Consider the following 20,245-nt stretch of genomic DNA (forward strand, 5'->3'; position numbering starts at 1 on the left):
GAAGAAGGAGAGAGAAATAGAAATATCAATGATGAGAGACAATCATTGATCAGCTGCCTCCTGCACGCCCCCTCCTGGGCATTGAGTACTCAACCCTGGCATGTGCTCTGACAGAATCAAACCATGACCTCTTGGTTCATAGGTCAACGTTCAACCACTGAGGCACACACCAGCTGGGTTGTGCCTTGTTGTTTTTTTATTATAGTCTCATGCTTAATCTCATCCATATTATATCAGCTATAACTTTATTCAAACAAATGTGCCATTAATTAATTATAAGAATCAACAGAGCCCTAGCCCATTTGGCTCAGTGGATAGATCATCAACCTGCAGACCAAAGGGTCCCAGGTTCAATTCCTGGCAAGGGCATGTACCTCGTTTGCAGGCTCTTCCCTGCTCCAGGCCCTAGTTGGGTGCATGAAGGTGGCAACCAATCGATGTATTTCTCTCTCATCGATATTTCTGCCTTTTTCTCTCTCTTCCACTCTATCTAAAATCAATGGAAAAATATCCTTGGTTGAGGATTAAAAAAAAAAAAAAAGAATCAATAGATTCTTCTGAAATTCTTATAGATGGACATATTTAATAGAAAGAATTACTTTCCAGGGACTTGGTTTTAAACATTTTATTAGCATTTCCAATGTGAAATATAAATTACTATCTTAAGTTATTAAGAACAGTAATACTCCTGAGTCGAATCTTTATATAATTCAATTTAGCATCATTTCTTGAGTATAAAAGTATATATATTTTTTCCAGTGTGGGCCCCTATCACTAGTGACTGAAGAGAATTGTGGAGGAAAAACGAAAGGATTGATTTTAACATTATCTTTGAACATTAAATTAACAGCAAAATTATAATTTCCATAGTCAATAATTTGATTTATGCTCGATATAAAACAAATGAGCTTTTCTATGTAAGTAAATTATTTTTGCTAAATATATACATTTTAAAATTAAGGAAGTCACGTCCATTGAAGAAAATAAAAATTATCTAGAATCTTTGTTAAATCACAAAAGTGATAAATTCTATCTATAATATTGAGTCTTGCTTTTTTTCACTTGACCTTGCATGACAGGCATCCCCTATGTTGTTAGACATCTTCTGAGAACATGGTTTTTGACAGTGCAGAAGGACATTAGAGAGCAGTTAGCCCACTGCTCATTTCACATGAGGAAACACTCAGACGTGTCATACTTGTCCAGATGACAGACACATAATAGCCTGTGACTGTAGTCTCCTCATCTACTTCCCACCTGCTTCTCAAATTCAGACATTTGCTCCAGGTGTAACTTTGTGTTGTCTCCCTTTCTACGAAGGCTTTTCTTTGACAGCTAGAGTCTCCTGAGTGTGATTGTCTTTGTGTGTTTGCTTAGGGTTTACTACTCAACAAGCAGAAATCATTGTATCTGCATTGGTGAAGATCACGGAGGCCAACATGGATATCGTCTACAAAGACATGGTCACCAAGATGCAACAGGTTAGCTTTGTCAGGGCACCTTTGCAAATTTGAAATATAAAGGGAAGATGTCACTTGTAATATATATTTTTGGATAATATTGAAAAGTATGTAGTTAATTTTTATCATAGTTGAGAGGCTAATTATTGCAGTGGCATAAAAAGTATTTGCTCAAAGCTATTTAGTAAACTCTTGTAGAATCAAATTATTATGCTAGAAATGCACTATACTTGAAAAGTCTCTCTGCTTGAAAACTGTTTCAGTCCACCATCCTATATAATAAAAACCTAATATGCTAAGTGTCTGGTCTTCCATTCATCCAATCAAAGCATAATACGGCTGCTCAACCACTCGCTATGACGTGCACTGACCACCAGGGGCAGACACTCCGACCGGTAGGTTAGCTTGCTGCTTGGGTACGGCCGATTGACAGCGAGACAGCCAGACATGCCCTGGAGCCCTCCCGCAGTCCATCCCTGGCTGGCCAAATTCCTGCGTCCCTCCCCAGCCCCAATCATGCACTGGTGGGGTCCCTCAGCCTGGCCTGTGCCCTCTCGCAATCCAGGACTCCTTGGGGGATGTTGGAGAGCCAGTTTCGGCCCAACGGCGGAATGGCCGGTCGCTATGATGCACACTGAGCACCAGGGGCAAATGCTCAATGCAGGAGCTGCCCCCCTGGTGGTCAGTGTGCTCCCACAGAGGGAGCACCGCTTATCCAGAAGCCAGGCTCACGCAGGGAACAGGCCTAAGCCATCAGTCAGACATCTCCCAAGGCCTCCCGGACTGCAAGAGGGCACAGGCCAACCTGAGGGACCTCCCCGTGAGTGCACGAATTTCATGCACTGGGCCTCTAGTACTTTAATAAATGGAGGTGTGGCCAGAATTACTGCAGTGTGTTTTTGACCCAGTGGTCTTCAGACTGCCACCCTTTTAATTGTCATCCACTTGATGATGATACTAGACTTGAGTTTTTATTCTTTTCCTTTTCTCATTTTGGAAGAGAAAAACCTCTTTTCTTATGTCCCCATTCTTCTAGTTTCTCATTAAGATAATACCAGGTAGAGACCATAGGAGGTGGATTTCCTAGACTACACTAGGTTATCTGTTTTGCTTTCCTTTTCCTAGGAGATCACTCTTCAGCAAATAATGTCTCAGATTTCTAACGTGAAAAAAGATATGATTATTTTGGAGAAGAGTGAATTTTCAGCCCTCAGAGCAGAAAATGAGGTAAAACTAATCAGCCATTTATCCTTATAAAATGCTTCATATTCAGACATTGAGATATAATGTACATAAACGGAAGTGCGCAAGTAAGAGTACATCTTGATGAATCATCACAAAGTATGCAGTACCAGAGGTGGCCGCTGTCTTGGATTCTGTCACCATTGACTGGTTTTGCCCATGCTAGAACTGGAAGTGATGGGATCTTCAGTGTGTCTTGCAGCAGTAGGTCATTCTTTTTCATTGTCTGTGGTATATGAATATGCCACATTATTCTACTATGATGCATATTAGAATTGTTTCCAGTGTTATGAATAAATGCAGCTATAAAATAGCCCTTAGTTTCTTAAAGTGTGACATGGGATCAGCATTTAAATAAATGCTGTCTTTGCATCTTCCTTGTGTTGTTAGTCCTATCAGAATCTCATAAAGGAAGCTAATTTATTACCTGTTTGTTAGTCTTAGTCTTGCAAGAAACCTTCTAGCAAAGATGCTTTCTTTTGCTAGAAAAAGATGAAGTCTGAAACTCTCAGAATTATCCTTCAAGTCAGCTGTTTGAGGGCATTTAGTTAAAAAAAAAAAAATTAAAGGAGGTATTCAAGAAAGCAGTCTCTGAAGACAAATGTGTATGTTAAAAAAAAAATTGCACCATCCTGGCATGACAAGTAATCACTTCTCCTGTGGAGACTATTCAGCTAAGGTTGTATTCTGAATGTAGCAACTTCGCATTGAATGAGGGAAGACCTTGTGCATAAGTACATGTTCTAATATTAGTTTGTTACCAAGTTTTCTTTTTTTTCTAACCTTCTAAACATATTTTTGACTTGTTTCTTTTTAATGTGTTTTTAGAAAATAAAACTTGAACTACATCAGTTAAAACAACAAATAATGGTAAGATCCTCATTCCTATTTGCTTGCTTGTTTATAATTACCTAAGCTTAATAATAAATATAATGTTAGAAATACTTTATATGTTCTTAAAAATTTAATTCTATGTTAAATGTTTGTGTGATATGCCTCAAAGGTACACATTGAAAGATTTAGCTAAAAACACAGCCAATGAGTAAATTACTGATGTGTGTAACTAAATTCATTAAGAAAATTGTGTTCTAGAAGGAATTAAGTCATTTTTAAATAAGATTCTCTAAAGTAGCCAAGTGGAACCCTAATATTCTCTTTAAAGGGTTCTCACATGTCTTTAGAGAATTACATGTGATTTTAAAATGATTAGCACTGTGCCAGTTTGATTTTTTTAAATGGCAAGGACATTGATGTGAAAGAAGAAAAGATTTTGATGAGTGTCAGAAAGAAGGCTGTATTTAAATAAGACTGTAATATTTTACTTCTTTGAATCCATCTCTCCTTTCCAAAGTTGTCCAAGAAACAACTTTAATCATAAATTCTACAGGCTATTATCTTGGGAAGTTTGAAATAAAAAGCAACAGTGACCCATGCTGGGCTCATTTAAGCATAAAAGGCAATTATTTCTGTATATATTGGAAAGTCCCAAAGCAGGGCTGACTCCAGATGTGGATTGGCCAGAGTCTCCCCAATCACTGGTCCCCAGCTCTGTGAGCACCTGGGCTGACCCCTTACTTAGAAGAGTGGAGGCAGCTTCCACAGGCTTCACACACTCAGTGGGTTTTAATTTCTTACTTTGGATTTCTTTCTTTGTTGTTTGCCCTCCTACTAGGATGAAGTGGTCAAGGTCCGCACAGATTCCAAATTAGACTTCAATCTAGAAAAGAGCAGAGTAAAAGAATTGGTATGTTCCCTTATTAAAAATAGAGTATGAATTAAATTTTTTGCAGGATGGAATGCTTGGTCAAGTCTAAGTTTATACACAGTTCACAAGTACTATTAAATATTTCATTATTAAGACAGTTTTTTCTTTATTTTAATTATATTTTGGAGTAGGGCTTAAATTTGATGCTTTCATAAGTAACATTAAAATTAAAATGTTGCCCTGGCCAGTGTGGCTCACTCGGTTGGAGCATCGTCCCATACACAGAAGAAATGGTGATTTGACTCCAGGTCAGGGCACATACCCAGGTTGCAGGTTTGATCCCTGGTCAGGGAGCGTATGGGAGGCAACCAATCAATGTTTCTCTCTCTCTCTCTCTCTCTCTCTCTCTCTCTCTCTCTCTCTCTCTCTCTCTCTCTCTCTCTCTCTTGCTCTCTCTCACTCTTGCTCTCACTCTCTTCCTTCCTCTAAAAAACAAAACAACAACAAAAACTTTAAAATTAAAATATTGGTCAAATAAGTTTGAATCCTTTTTTGTTTCAGAGATACTAAATTATGTGTCACTTAGATATTAATAAAGAAATTGCCGAAACCGGTTTGGCTCAGTGGATGGAGCGTCGGCCTGCGGACTGAAGGGTCCCAGGTTCGATTCCGGTCAAGGGCATGTACCTGGGTTGCGGGCACATCCCCAGTAGGAGATGTGCAGGAGGCAGCTGATTGATGTTTCTCTCTCATCAATGTTTCTAAATCTCTATCCCTCTCCCTCCCTCTCTGTAAAAAATCAATAAAATATATTTAAAAAAAAAAAAGAAATTAAACTCAATCTTGACTTGATAGTAAATAATATTAAATTTTATACCATAATTCAAGATTTAAAAAATATTTCCCTTTTATCTTTTTCTTTAATAGAGAACTCGCAATGACTTTACTATATTATTTTGAAATGCAAATTCTAAATGAGTAAGTTATGTTAAATTGAAACTTTTAATTAGGAAAGTTAGTGCTGCACATTTGTTACCAAAAAGATAAACTAAGAAAACTGGAAATACAGCTCTGTTGCCCTTGCTTTTTCAAAGATAATGCATATAAATACAATATTTTTTCCCTCAGAGCTTTTGCAGTAATCTTTTTTTTTAACTGAGGTGTAATTGACATATATTAGTTTCAGGTGTACAACATAATGATTTGATATTTGTATATATTGCAAAATGATCAACACAGTAAGTCTAGTTAATATCCATCACCATATTACGTAGTTAAAAAATTTTTTCTTGTTATAAGAACTTTTAAGATTTACTCTCATAGCAACTTTCTAATATACAGTACAGTATTATTAAGTCCAGTTGCCCTGTGGTACATTACATCCCCAGGATTCATTTTTTAACTGCAAATTTGTACCTTTTGACTCACTTCACCCATTTTGCTCACCCTCCATCCCTTGCCTCTGGCCACCATTAATCTGTTCTCAGTATCTCTGAGCTCCTGAGGTTTCTTGTTTTTTTTCAGATTCTACATGTAAGTGAGATTATACTGTATTTGTCTCTCTGTCTGACTTAGTTCACTTAGCATAATGCTCCCAAGGTTCATCCATGTTGTTGCAATGGCAATATGTTCTTATTTTTTATGACAGAATAAGATTTCATTTGAGATATATACTATGTACCTCACATTTTCTTTATCCATTCACCCATCAATTGGCTCTTAGGTTGCTTCCATACCTTGGTATTGTATGCTGCTATGAACATGGGGGCAATAAATTGTATATTTTAATCTTTATGTGTTGGCTTGCCTCTGATTTTTAACCCATCTATCTTCTTATTCAGTCTTTATTTGGATTTAATAACATTCGGGAGATACCTTTTTTATTCTTAGCATAATGAGTAAGGGCATATAAAGCACTTTTCACTAACATAGAATTGGATACACATGCAGAAACTGAGTTCTCAAAATTTGTTCATTCTCATTTTTCACAATTTGCTTTCAACTAAAATATGCTACGCTGATAAATGAAACTAACATTGAAACACAAACAAGTATTTCACTATATTTTGGAACTGGGTATGGATTCAATAGTTAAGCTAAACTTTATTATACCAAGTAATTATTATTCTGTTCATATTACCCGTTTTCTAGTCTTAAAACGTTTTCAACCATGAAGATTAAATCACTTAGTATCACTAAAATACTTAGTGATCACTAGCATATGACTATATCTGGAAGAGGAGAGACTCTTTTGGTTACCTTTGTCCTTATAGTTTGTGTACTTAACAAATTTTCTGAGTTCACTTTGTTAAAAATTTTGTTTGTTTATTTTAGAGAGCAAGGGTTGGGGGGGAGAAACATAGATTTGTTGTTCCACTTATTTATGCATTCTTGTAAATGCCCTGACTGGGGATCAAAACCGCAACCTTGGCATATGGGACAGTGCTCTAACCAACTGATCTACCCGGCCAGGGCTGAATTCACTTGATTTAAGAAGATGCCTGTTGTTAACCAAGCTGGGAAGAAATATACCTAGAAGATTGGGAAATATGGGATGTGAGCCTGGATTAAAGCCTGTGAGTTTATACGATTTACTGATCTAGCTGAGAAGTTGTTCTTGGCGATCCTAAACTTAGATTATTCTGAAGTGCAGGACAGTAGCATAATATTATGCAGTTAGTATGCATTTAACATGCTTTGATGAAAATGAGTTATTTGACCCTCTCATTCCCTTGTTTAATAAAGTTGTAATATTGTGCCAATTACATTAACTGGGGTGATATTTACAGCCAGTTTCAAACGTACTATGGCAAGTGAACTGTTTTGGGATACAAGAAGATGGGACTTATTTTAAAAATCATGGCAATATCAAGATATGTAGGCTTTTCTTTACTCTTGTGGCTGAATCAATATTGACTTACTGAAGGCCAGAATTTAAAGGTGTGAAGAAAATCCAGTTCCACCTGCCTCTGGTGGGGATCAGATGCATAGCTCTCTCCTGGTCTGAAGCTCTGGCATTTAAAGACAGAGATGAGCATTCATTGGTACTATGACTAGTCCTTAGTTTGGGGTTTGGGGCTTTTTCTTCTTCATCTTCTTCCTTCTTCCTTGTTCTTCTTCTTTTTTTTTAATTTACAAGTAATGCTGTTGTAGTCCCAGGGGCAATTTTTCTTGGAATTATTCCCCACTTTTCAACTCTCTTGTCAAAGCCAAAACACGTATGACTCCGCATCCATCTAAATTGGTCCCTAGAGTGCCGGTATGAGAGTGGGAGGGACCTAGAGACATCACAGCTAAGAAATGAAAAGAAAAAAACAGAGAGAGAAAGGTGAAGGCTGACAAAAGGGAGTCCAGATACTGGAGTGATGAGTGAATATAAATAAGAAACCTCAAAAAAAATAGATCTGAAGGAAAGGGTCACGTAGACTCCTTTATCCTGGAGGCAGTTTCTAGTGTTACATATTCTTGGAAGTAGTGAGACCAGAATATTTGAGATACTAGTGGAGGAGGAGAGGAGAGAGAAAGAAATCAGAATCTGACCTATGTGACATGTTTGTTTCAGTATTCATTAAACGAAAGGAAGCTGCTGGAAATGAGGACAGAAATGGTGGCATTGGTAAGAATTGAGACCGACTTTTCTTGGTCATTTTATTCATCTCTGCTTCATCCTGTGCGTTGTTACTGCTATTTGTAGTGATGTATTATAGGAAAATATGTGCAGGTTTAATGTGATAGAATTTTTTAAATTGTTGTAAAATATACATAAACAGTACCATTTTAATCATTTTTAAGTGTATGTCATTAAGTACATTCACGTTATTATGCAACCTTCACTACCATCCATACACAGAACTCTTTTCATGTTGAAAAACTGAAGGTCTCCCATTAAACAGTAACTTCCCCCCGCCCCAGCCCCTGACTACCTCTATCTACTTTCTGTCTATGAATTTGACTAATGTAGGTACCTCATATAAGTGGGATTATACAGTATTTGTCCTTTTGTGACTGGCTTATTTTCATTTAGCATAGTGTCCTCTAGCTTCATCCATATTGTAGCATATATCAAAATGTCCCTTTTATAGTTGAATAATAATTAGATGGATACACCACATTTGATTATTCTGTCTCTGGACAGTTGGGTTGCTTCATCTGGTGGCTGTTGTGAATAATGCCACTATGAACATGGGAATACAAATATCTGTTGGGGTCCCTGTTTTCAATTTTTTTTTTTTTTTTTTAGCATATACCTGGAAGTGGAGTATCATAGGATTTTTTTGCATTTAACCAACTACTTGATTATCATAATAAAAGTTTAAACCTCAGTGATTTAAGAATAATAAGGAATGGACTTTTTAAATTACATTTTTAGTTAATGGCATGCATTTACTTCTTTTTCATTCTGTATTACTTGGAACCTCTGAAACCCACAGGAGATTTCTATGAGAGAATATTGGAATATTCCTCTGGAATACTTTTCTGTTCATCCAGGCTCTTGTTTTTTTATTTGTTACCTGAATTGTTAGCCATAGGGAACTACTTACCTGCTCTAGAATTTTTAGTGAAGCATTTCTAGTGCTTTGATGCATTAGTGAAGTATGACAACCCCTTTATAACATTAGCCAAACTCACCATCCTTTGGGGGTAATTATGTATCTAGTTTGACTGTTATATTTGAGAAAAACACAAATAGGCCTTTGGTATAGCCAAGCCTCATAATAATAGTAAAACACTTGGTGTTTGAACTATAAAAGAAGAAAACTTTAAAAAATGTGAATAGAAACAGTGTCAAGGCAAGCACTGTTCCTTTTAAATTACCCAAGATTCTTTTCATTTTTTAAAGCATTTTTGTATGCTTTTCATTAAGGCGAACTTAGAAGGGTGGAACATATTTATTGCCATTAAGAACAGACTGGCTTCATAATGTTAACATTACTTGCAGAGCAATTTTATGTAGATTATCACACTGGATTCTCTAGCCTGTGTGGAGGCAGGACTAATGGTTTTTTGTTTGTTTTTTTCAAACAGAAAGAAACAGGCCTAAGTATTTTAAAGGCCCTGACCAACGCAACATAGCATGAGGATAGTAGAACTAAGACTAAAGCCTAAGTCTCGTTAATCTTACCCCAGTTCCCCTTGACTGCACCTTGGTGGGCAGGAACTCAGGACTGACAGCAGAAGGGATGGTATATCCCAAGTGGTGTAATGCTGCGAATCTCTTTGTTTTAAAAGCATGCCCAGCAAGATCGGGCCGTCACCCAGACAGACAGGAAGATAGATACTGAGGTTGCTGGCCTCAAAACCATGCTCGAGTCGCACAAGCTTGATAATATTAAATATTTAGCAGGTAAGCTGTTTTATATCTAGGTAATTGCAACAAGCTGACAATAAAATAAATAAATTTTATAAACTAACTTGGATAGATATTGCATTTCATTGATTCTAACACATATTTTTTCATATTTTAATATCTTTGAATTTGGCAAGCTTCTTACATTTCCGATAGACAGTATCATATTGGCAATTTTTTCTTAGAAGTAAATAAAATGATGTACTTTACAGTCAATGGAATCTTAAATCTGATAAGATACTATCATTGAATTACAGTTATTTAAAAAATTTTAAGTGGAATTCAAGACGGAATATTGGGTGGATAGAACGAAAAGTTTTTAAGTTGTGACCTTTCTTCTTCTATTGGTGACCTTCCTCATAAGGAGGTATTTGCAATTTTTGAGACAAAACAGGGAATAAAGCTTCGTATACAAAAAAATTAGCCATTATTTTAACTCAAATTTAGTATGTTGGGTTCATCAATATTTTAAAGGTACAATAGTATTAAGAAGTGACATTTTGCTCATAAAACGAAGGCTGTGTCCCTTCCAGTACATATACATGTGCTTTGTGACCACAGACTTTGTGATTCTAAACTCTTATTGAAAGTTCTCTTGATTATTTGATACATTTGTCCTTGAAAAATGATGACTTCAAGGTGTGGGGGTTTTTTATGGGCAGGTGTCTCGTGGGATGTGGCACATCAGTGAAAAAGTTTCTTAATGTGTGGTTTCCCCCTTGTTAGATAGGTGGATATGTTTTCTTAATAAAGAGATGTTCTCTCAGGTAACTATTAATATAACTAATACTGTGCTTAATTATTTTTTTTACAGGGTCTGTTTTTACATGCCTAACAGTAGCTCTGGGATTTTATCGCCTGTGGATATAATAAAGTGTATATTTAAAGAGATCTCTATTGTTTTGCCTTGAGAATACCAGATTGTTGTGCTCCCCTACCCCTCGTTTCAACTTTTAACACCGATTTTTACTTAAAGCCTATTATTTATTTTATGCAAATTATGGACAATAACCAACACAAAGAAGTCAGGAATTTCACAGTTGCTCCTTTTCTCGTTTCTGTTTGGTTGACTTTATAACGCTGAGTGGCGGTGGACAAAACACGGAAGACTCCACTCAGCTGGATCGGTGAACTCGGCCTAACCTGTGGGACACAGCAACAGTAAATATTTGTGTAGCTACCATTGTAATCTTTTGTCACACAGAGGACTTGGGGTCTCCGTTTAAAAGGCACATTGGCTTTACTGAGCGCTGAAGAATCACAGAAAGTAAACCAAGAGCACCATATCCGCTTCGCCTGCCCCGACCTTAGCATCAGCGTCCCTAATGAAACAGCTGTACTTTACTTCCAAAGGAGGGTTTTTTCTTTCAATTGCCATTGTCTTAGTTACTGTTATGGGTATTTTTATGTGCCTTCAGGCTAGAAAATCTTGTTGCCTGGTGAGGTGTTGTAATTGTAATGGGGACTCTTGTACTTGTGGGTTTCTCTCCCTCCCTCTCCCTCACTGGGCCCTTCTTCCCCTCCCTCCTGATTGGAGAGCTATGGTCACACTCCACTGTACCATCCTGGAAAACTTGCTGATTCTCAGCGTGGACGTCTACTTCAGTTTGTGGGATGGGGTCTGCTTCCTCCTCTCGGCTTCTGCCTTTTATACAAGGGAGGCAGTCTGTGGCAGCATCTGGATATTTAGAGAGTGTGTGCACTTTTAGAAATGGCCCATTACAAGCTCAGATCCTAGGCTTTCAAAATTAGAAAACTCATGCCAGCTATCATCTGAGTTTAGGTTGATTTCTTTGGTTATTAAAGAGACTCTCATATCTACCTTACCTCTATATTTAAGACAAATTCCTAGATAAAAGGGTATTTTGAGAAAGCACCATCTCAAAAGCATCCTATTGGAATGACTGGCAGGTAGGAGAAAATGAGCATTTTAGACCGGATGACATTGGTAGGACCTTTGCTGTCCTCCACATGCAGACATGTACGTAATCTGGTACAGTGGAGAGACCACGTTAAGACCACCTGATCAGACTGGTAGAATGAATGCCCACAATCACTGTTCCAACCACACTGGTAAAAAAAAAAAAAGGTCACCTGTTGTCCTGTGGATGTCATTTCTAAACTTCGGAAAGTGTAAGCTGTTGCCTTTTAAAAAAAAAACATTTGTGTAGCACAAAGATTCTGAATTCCAAATAAGTCTGAAATTCAGTCGAGTACTTTTGCATTAAGTGAATAACAACTTAATCTTTCCAACTAGATTTAAAATGACTTAACTGCTTCATAAAATATTTTATCAATATATTCTTTCAGAAAAGGATCCCCAGAAAATGCTGCACATGTAGCAATTGCCTTAAGTAGTAAAGACTCAAGGACATGACATCCCATTAAGACCACAGTTGCAACTACTTAATAACTTTGGTTGGCAGAGCTCAGAGAAAAGGCGTGGAGTACAGACTCTCCTCCGAAATAAAGAGCACCCAAGGGAGGAAGTGTTATATGTGATTATGTTTCAAAGCAGACATCAACTTGTACAGGTTGAAAACAGTGAAGTGGCCTTATATTCTGATAAAATATTTTTAAGGTAACATTCAGTGGGGTGACTTTCTTTCACAGGCCAAAAGGAGTCCAAGTCAGTGGTCGCCAACCTCTCAGACCTCGTGGACCACCAGTGATCTGCGGACCACCGGTTGGCGACTGCTGGTCCCAATGACATTCCTACTGCTGATAGTGGGCTGCATCAGCCCTTCACTTATTTGGGCCGTTGATTTTGCTGTGGAGTCAGCCCTTTGCAGTACAGAGCAGCCTCTTTTACCCCTCTGCCTTGGGAACAAGAGCTCTCCTTTGATGGAGGGATTGCGTGCTGATGTGGAAGTTCAGAGGGTTCGGAATGATGTTCCCTTTATTTAGTCAAGTGTATTCTACTTGAAAAGCATATGGGCCAAAAATACAAGTGTCCCTTTCCCACTGCTGGCCCAGATATTGTGAACAGTGTAAGCATGCCGCGCCGGGACACCGTGTGACAACTTCCTAAGCCCGCTCGGCTTGGCAGGCTTCAGATCACTTTAGAAAATGAAGCATTCGCACTCAGAAGGGGGCAGATGCCTGGCAAGGCTTCAGAAAATCTGTGTCTAGCCCTGGGGAAATTAACCACAGGTAGCTCCTGAAGCATACCTCTCAAGCACAGGTGCCTAAGGTACAGATGCCTGCAGCAGAACCTCACAGATGGAAACTGTTTCCTTGTACTAATTGCTCCATTCCTAAGGGCTCCTCTGCATTCCCACTGTCTCCTCCCCCTTTATCTTTTTGAAAGAGCTGAACTACATTTCCTCTTCTTATCTGCCCCATTATTAAGCAAACCCTGTTTGTGTGTGCAGTTCTTACAAGAGACATGAATTTTTGGTTTTCTAGCTAAATATCTGACAAAACTAAATCTGAATGTATTCATTTTTCCCCTTAAGTATGCTAAGTGCCTCAGTTGAGAAGTCACAAATTCACGAAGAAAGGCTTGATGACGAAAACCACGAGTCCTGCTGGGATTTGTCTCTGAACACATTAAAAACCAAAACCCTGAACCACTGTGAACGTGATCCTGACTGGACTGTCTTGGGCTCAGCTCTGCTTTTCCCTTCGCAGCCCCACTCAGTGGCATGGTCCCACTTCGTTCTGGTCGCCTCCAGCCTCGCCGCTTGTTAGTTAGCCGTGTCAGCATCAGCAGGCATTCCTCTTCCCTCACCCTAGTGTTTCTCTTCCCCTACCCTAATGTGCTGTGTTCTGAGAATTCTGGCCTCATTTCTGAACAGATACACAGTGGTACTAGAGAACTCATAGAAAACTCTGACTTGAACGTACATTTACCAAATTTGTGATTTTTCTGACACTACAGCAAAAACATGTTAATCGGAAATAATTATGTATATAAAATGTTTGAGAATGTTTATCCTTTTATTGGAATTTATTTGGAAAATACCCTTCTACAGATTTACGCTTATTATGTTCCTCTGATTATAACCCAAATAATTTCTTAACCCTTTCATTACTTATGCAAATATTCAGTTATCCTTTATGATATATTAGAGTGGGTATAACATTTTTATCATCTAAAATAAAATATTTAATTCTCTCCGTGTTACTAACACACTTTTCTATTTGTTCAAATTGAATCTGAACACTAGAACTTCGCCTACACTGTATTTCAACTGTTATTCCCTCCCATTGTATATGATAACACAAATATTATAAGAAAACCTAGTATCTAAAAATTTGAATTTGCATAAAAGACATTTGAAAGTAAATATTTGATTTACAAAATAATTTTTTATTTTTCAAAACAATTCTTTTAGCATGTTCGTGGGAAACACTTGACTTGTTTGAGGGGAAGTGGGGTATATACTAGTACACAAGTTTTTTAAAATAGCTGAAGATTCAGGTTGCAAATGATAGAACCTAAATCGAACCAGCTTGAGCAAAAAGGCAATGCTTTTTTGACTTACGTAATCAAAGTTCAGAAAGAAAAAAACCAAAACACCATCACTTCTCCGTACCTCTTACCACTCAGTTTTCTCCAAGCGGGCCCAGTTCTCTCAGTCCAACTTCAAGTATGGAGAGTCGGAAATAGCCAGCAGGTGTGCTACAACCTCACAGTTAGAGTTCCACTTTGAGAAAGCCTGGAAGGAAGTACCCCTATGGGTCCGTTCCTTGCAGGCTTCTTCCCTGAGGACCTGTGAGCAATTATCCCACCCCTGAAGAATCAGCTCTGCAGTCAGCCTGCCCTGGCTGATGTTTGCAGCAATAAACGTCTCCTCAGGAGAAACTCAAAGGAACACCTTGGCAAGACATAAATGGCAAATAGCCTGGAAATTGATTTTAGATACATTTCATTTTCTCTAACCAGAACTCTTTTACCAAAATTAGAGTCAAACTAAGTAGATTTGAGGATGAGCTGTTAAGTTTCTCAAAGGCACTAAATGATTTGCAAACTCAGTCTGTGTTTAAAATGGTGTGCCGTGGTTAGAAGGTCATCTATCCACATTTCTCACCTGGATTCCACTCAGCTGTGGTGTGTGACCAACTTAAAAACATTTCCTTTGCTTTGGGGCTTTGGTTTCTTTCCAAATAAAATTTCTAGAAGCTGCGTTCTCTCTGGAATCAACCTCTGGCATTCCACGGCAGAGCTTCACCACGCAGTGGTGTCTCTACCTTAACTGCAGTTTCCACACAAAGATCAGACTGGGAACGGGAGAGGGGTCATAGAGCCACTGTCAACCTCACGGGTCTGAGGTTTGGTGCCCTTAAAGAGGGAACACTAAGCTTGTCTTGTACATACAGATATGCAGGTAACTGTTTTTTAGACCAATACTGAGGAATAAGAAGTTGAAATACTTGGGCATTTTACAAGGTCCTAACTTTTCTGTTTATACTAACCTGTGTGCGTGCGTGCGTGCGTGCGTATACTCTGTTTCAGTAAACCCCAATCAGTGGCTTATGATCTTGAAGTTTCAGGTCAGTGTAACACTAAAGCCCAGGAAGCTGCACTCCATTCCAGGTAGTGTGTCATTTCTGAAGTTACTGTCTTGAGAGGTCTTTCAAAACTTCCCTCCTCAGCCATTTAGATTGGACAACACCCATTCTCCCAGGAGAAAAGACAGCTGCTTGGTGGTGTCTTGTGCCTTCCGACATGAAAGTCAGGGTCTGCCTAACATAGAAGTGGGGTTTTTTTGTTTGTTTGTTTTTACCATTTCTCTTTAATTTTACAGTAATTTATGGTTTGGATGAACCTCACAGCAACCCAAGCCAATGCTGTAACAGGCACTGTCTCTCTCAAACCTCAAGAATTGCTATCTGAAAACCTCAGTGGGAAGGCTGTGGGGAAGAGACGGAGGCCAGAGATCAAGACAGTCTGAACCCATGCGAGCACGTGTGCATGTTTTCATTGCATTTGTGTCAATTGGCTGCTTTCAACTGCAAGTAACAAAACAAACAGTGCTTGTGCCTAATGACTTCAATTCTTACTTGAGTCTAGAAATAGGTGATCCTCAGGGTTGGGTTGGCAGCTCACTGTTGCTTTCAAGAACCCATCTCTTTTCATCTTTGGCGTTTTTACCTTCCTCTATTTGTTAGCTTTCAGCTTCAGCCTTGGTCACCAACCTACTCACGATATTGCTAGCACAGCTCCAGGCAGCACGCCCTCGCATGGCAGCATCCAAAGGAAAAGAGGTGGGAAAGAGCTCTTTTCAGATGTCTCCTTTTAATCAGGGAGAATGCTATTCCCCTCCCGCAGAAATCCCCTTATGTCTCGGGCCAGGACGAGGTCACTAGAGCAAGACAGGTAGCAAAGGGGAATATTTCAATTCTTTAGCCCCTCTGGTAGGATATGGTCAAGGAAGAAGGAGGCTAGAAATGGATGTTGGTTGGCATTCAACAGTGTTGGTTACAATGTTCATGAAAATACAGAACAGTCTGCACTCTGAAGAGAGCCGTACAACTAACTTGGAGTGACCACCCTTTGGTGACTAGAAACAGTCCAGAATATCCTTTCCCTTTATTACTAATAACGTGGGAATTTTAGTCTGTGGTGCGTAATATTTTTACTGGCTTTCCAACCAAATCTTCAATCCCTTTTTTTTGTTTTACAAACCAGTTTTCAGGGTTCCACCATTATTCTGAATAAAGTTGCATGATTGAGGGGGGGGGGGGGAAGGTTGTTCATTAACAAATTCACATACACACTTGAATATTTCTCAAAACTGCTCAATATACAGGGTTATGTATCCTTAGCTTTGCCATATTATTTGAGCCAAACCATAGCATACCCCAGGCTCCACTCTCTCCCCTTCAAAGCAGCAGGGTAGCCTTCCCACAGGCCCTGCATCCCTCAGCACCCACAGGTTTATGTTGCTTCAGTTACTTTAAGCTGCATGGCGAAAGCATGTCGCCTGCACTCCATCTCTCTTCTCTTCCCAGCTTCCTGGTTTCCTCTTTGCTATCTCCTCTAAAAATAACCCAGAACATATATTCTTGATCTGAAATTCACAGGGTTGCAGGAAGTGTAAAAAGTAAGTCCGTATGTGTTAGGATTCGAGGTTGGAGGGGATGACTGGGCTTCTTTGGGGGTGGACCTAGATGGCACTGTGGTCTCTACTGAGCAATATATTCTTTGTGGGATGTTGCAAATTACAGATTATGTCCAACTTAGAGGCCCGGTGCATGAAAATTTGTGCACTCGGTGTGGGGAGGGGGGAAGGGAGGTTCCTCAGCCTGGCCTGCACCCTATGCAGTCCAGGACCCCTGGGGGATGTCCACCTGCTGGTTTAGGCCTGCTCCCCGGAGGATCAGGTCTAAGCTGGCAGTCAGACATCCCTCTGGCAGCCCGGGAGCCCTCGGGGGATGTCTGACTAACAGCCATTAGTCGGACATCCTTAGCGCTGCTGAGGAGGCAGGAGAGGCTCCCGCCACCGCTGCTGCACTCGCAGCCATCAGCCTGGCTTGTGGCTGAGCAAAGCTCCCCCTGTGGGAGCGTACTGACCACCAGGGGGCAGCTCCTGCGTTGAGTGTCTGCCCCCTGGTGGTCAGTGTGCATCATAGCAACCAGTTGTTCCCAGTTCCACCTTTATGGTCAATTTGCATATTAGCCTTTTATTATAAAGGATTTCTTCGTATGGCCTAGGACAGAAAAGGTATGCTTATGGTGCCTGCATGCAATTCAGTCACAAGGTCAGATGCTCATGAAAACAAAAAGCTGTTGAACCAGGCTAGGTCAGTCAGTCCTGAGTTTTCTCCATTAATATTTCTGTGAATCCTGTGGCATGGTCAGGAGCACCAGCAAGTGCTGTTAGAGAGGCAGTAGCAAGCCCAAAAGTTTAAGATTGAGAAAAGTCTATTAACAGCTTTCTGTCAGTTAGTAAAACCATGATTATTTTGTTTTAGCTGCACAATATCTTAGTCTGGTTGTTAAACACCAGTTTTTAGGGGCAGATAATTTCACAACCACTAATATGATGAATTCAGCTCCCCAGCCTTGCCATGTTAAACCTTTTAGCCTTGCCTAGCCTTAGTTCTCCCATTTCTAAAAGCATAACAACAGTAACGATAATAGTATCTGGGAATAGTATAGTGCATTTGTTTGCTGTATTCCAGGACAGTCCTAAAGTTTTTACACACTCATTGAATCTTCACCACATTTCTATGAATTAAGTACTACAATGACATCTGTTTTTAGAGGAAATCAAGACAGAGAGAGTTGAAATAACTTGCCCAAAGGCACCCAACTGCTAAGTGGTGACTCCAGATTCAAACCCAAGCATTCTGACTCCAAGGAATAGAAATCCTACCCAACTCATAGCACTTGGTAAGGACTGAATGAGGTCAAATACCTGAAAATGTTTTGTAAACTGTAAAACCATACATGCACAGCAAACATAATGCAGTCCATGCGCCATAACTAAATTCACTTCGTAGTGGTTACTAGTAGTATGGCTTATATTACCACCCAAAGAACTAAATTTCCCTTAGTATGCTCCTTAGCAACCACTCCAGAGTACCCAGACAGACACATTTCCAGGGAAAGATGCAGGATCTTAGCAAAAGTACATAACCCTTCGAACTCCTAGGGTATAGATAATAGTAGGTATTAGGGGAATAAGGTAGCCTACAGGAAATCAGCATGAGCTCTCAAGTGCTGGACCCCACCAGCCCTCATATAAATTCCAGATGATTTTGAATGTTCATATTTATTTGGAAGTCTTTATATAAAAAGATTGATGTTGAGCCCAGCCGGTATGGCTCAGCAGTTGAGCATTAACCCCGGAACCAAGAGGTCACTGGTTCAATTCCCGGTCAGGGCACATGTCCAGATTATGGATTTGATCCCCGGGGTGGAGGGGGTGTGTGCAGGAGGCAGCCGATCGATTATGTTTCTCTCTCATTGATGTTTCTCTCTTATGAAAAAGGCCTCCCATTAAAGAAGACTCATTACAGCCATTAAAAGTAATATAGGTTAGCAAAAAAAGGAAACCTATCTTTTTTTTAATCTAACACAGTGGCCAGTATTGTGCTTATGGCAGCCACGGCAGGCAGAGCCACCCATCCTGACCACAGGACCTCTTCTAGGGAGTGAGTTAGTGTTGGGACAGTAGGGGGCGCTGTAACAGGCAGAAAGGCCCAGAGGTTAGCCATCCAGAGAGCCCCAACCAGTGCCCTCCACAGAAGCCCTCTGACAGGACCTCGCTGAGTCCCTCTCCATGTCCCTAACTCTGGGCTAACCCAGCCAACATAGGTAAGCCAGGTGTGCCTCAGAATTCCCCAACTGTGACCATCTTAGACCTGCAATAGCATCTGAGAAACGCTTGTCCAACTGTGCTCCTCTCGTCCCAGGCCCAGTCCAACTCAGGCTGCTGCATTCAGGAGGTCACATAAGGGGTGGTGGGGGAGGAAAGGCCCTAGACTGACAATCAGGAGTCTGGGGTGTGCTGGTCTGGGCACCACAGAATCTCTTTGAGCCTAGGTTTCCTTGTCTATAGCATAAGGAGGTGAGCCAGGTGATTTTATCGTTCTTTCCAGACCCACAGCTCTCATTCTAAAGCACTTCAATCTTGGAACTCAGAGCAAACAGGGTCCCAATAGCCAGTACTTACCTATATATATAAAGCCTAATATGCAAAGTGTCCCCTCGGGAGTTCTACTGACCAGGAGTTTGATAGCTCACTATGATGTGTGTTGACCACCAGGGGGAGGCGTGGAACAAAGGAAGGCCCCAACCAGCAGCCGGCACTCAGGGAAGGGAGGCTGTGGCCAGCAGCCGGCAGCTGCTAGGGACCCAAATTTCATGCACTGAGCCTCTAGTGCAGCCATTCTCAACCTGTGGGTCGTAACCCCTTTGGTGGTCGAACGACCCTTTCACAGGGGTTGCCTAAGACCATCCTGCATATCAGATATTTACGTTACGATTCATAACAGTAGCAACATTACAGTGATGAAGTAGCAACGAAAATAATTTTATGGTTGGGTCACAACATGAGGAACTGTATTTAAAGGGCCAGAAGGTTGAGAACCACTGCTCTAGTGGAATGATAAAATTTAAGCATTTATGGAAAAGGCCTCCCATTAAAGAATGCTTATTGCAGTCATTAAAAATAATATAATTAGTTAATCTAACTCATTCTCATTCACCTCCAACATTGCCCTGACTCCTCATAATTTATCAAAAGAATTCCTGCCCTGGCTGGTGTGGCTCACTTGTTTGGAGCGTCCTCCTGTAAACCCAAAAGGTCGCAGGTTAGAATCCCGGTCAGGACACATACACAGGTTATGGGTTCAACCTGGTCAGCTCTCGTGCAGGATGTTTCTCTCACATCGATGTTTTTCTCTCTCTCCCCTCTCCTTTCCTCTCTCTAAAATCAATTTAAACACACACACACACACACACACACACACACACACACATCCTTGGGTGAGGATTAAAAATTAAAACTTAACTCCCCCAGCAAGCTATCAACC

At 40.0% G+C, this 20,245-nt stretch overlaps 1 protein-coding gene across 10 annotated transcripts in view; it reads left to right on the forward strand.

The window, feature by feature from the left end:
• MCUR1 (mitochondrial calcium uniporter regulator 1) overlaps window positions 1-20,245 on the forward strand; it is a 39,701-nt gene that overhangs the window by 14,565 nt on the left and 4,891 nt on the right. Inside the window, exons 3-9 of one of the 10 annotated variants that reach the window (XR_004973963.1) lie at window positions 1,378-1,481; window positions 2,586-2,687; window positions 3,531-3,572; window positions 4,375-4,446; window positions 7,970-8,023; window positions 10,816-10,915; window positions 13,213-13,874. Coding sequence is in view for 7 of the 10 variants with exons in the window: in XM_036348794.1 (XP_036204687.1) it covers window positions 1,378-1,481; window positions 2,586-2,687; window positions 3,531-3,572; window positions 4,375-4,446; window positions 7,970-8,023; window positions 9,637-9,751; window positions 10,569-10,624 (545 nt within the window). In the remaining 3 variants the exon portion in view is untranslated. Of the gene's footprint in view, window positions 1-1,377; window positions 1,482-2,585; window positions 2,688-3,530; window positions 3,573-4,374; window positions 4,447-7,969; window positions 8,024-9,432; window positions 9,584-9,636; window positions 9,752-10,568; window positions 13,875-20,245 lie in introns of those variants that run through there. The other 9 variants (XR_004973961.1, XM_036348794.1, XR_004973962.1 and 6 more) reach the window with 9 other exon arrangements.

This window comes from Myotis myotis, unplaced genomic scaffold (genome assembly GCF_014108235.1).
Source record: "Myotis myotis isolate mMyoMyo1 unplaced genomic scaffold, mMyoMyo1.p scaffold_m19_p_2, whole genome shotgun sequence".
Classification (NCBI taxonomy): domain Eukaryota; kingdom Metazoa; phylum Chordata; class Mammalia; order Chiroptera; family Vespertilionidae; genus Myotis; species Myotis myotis.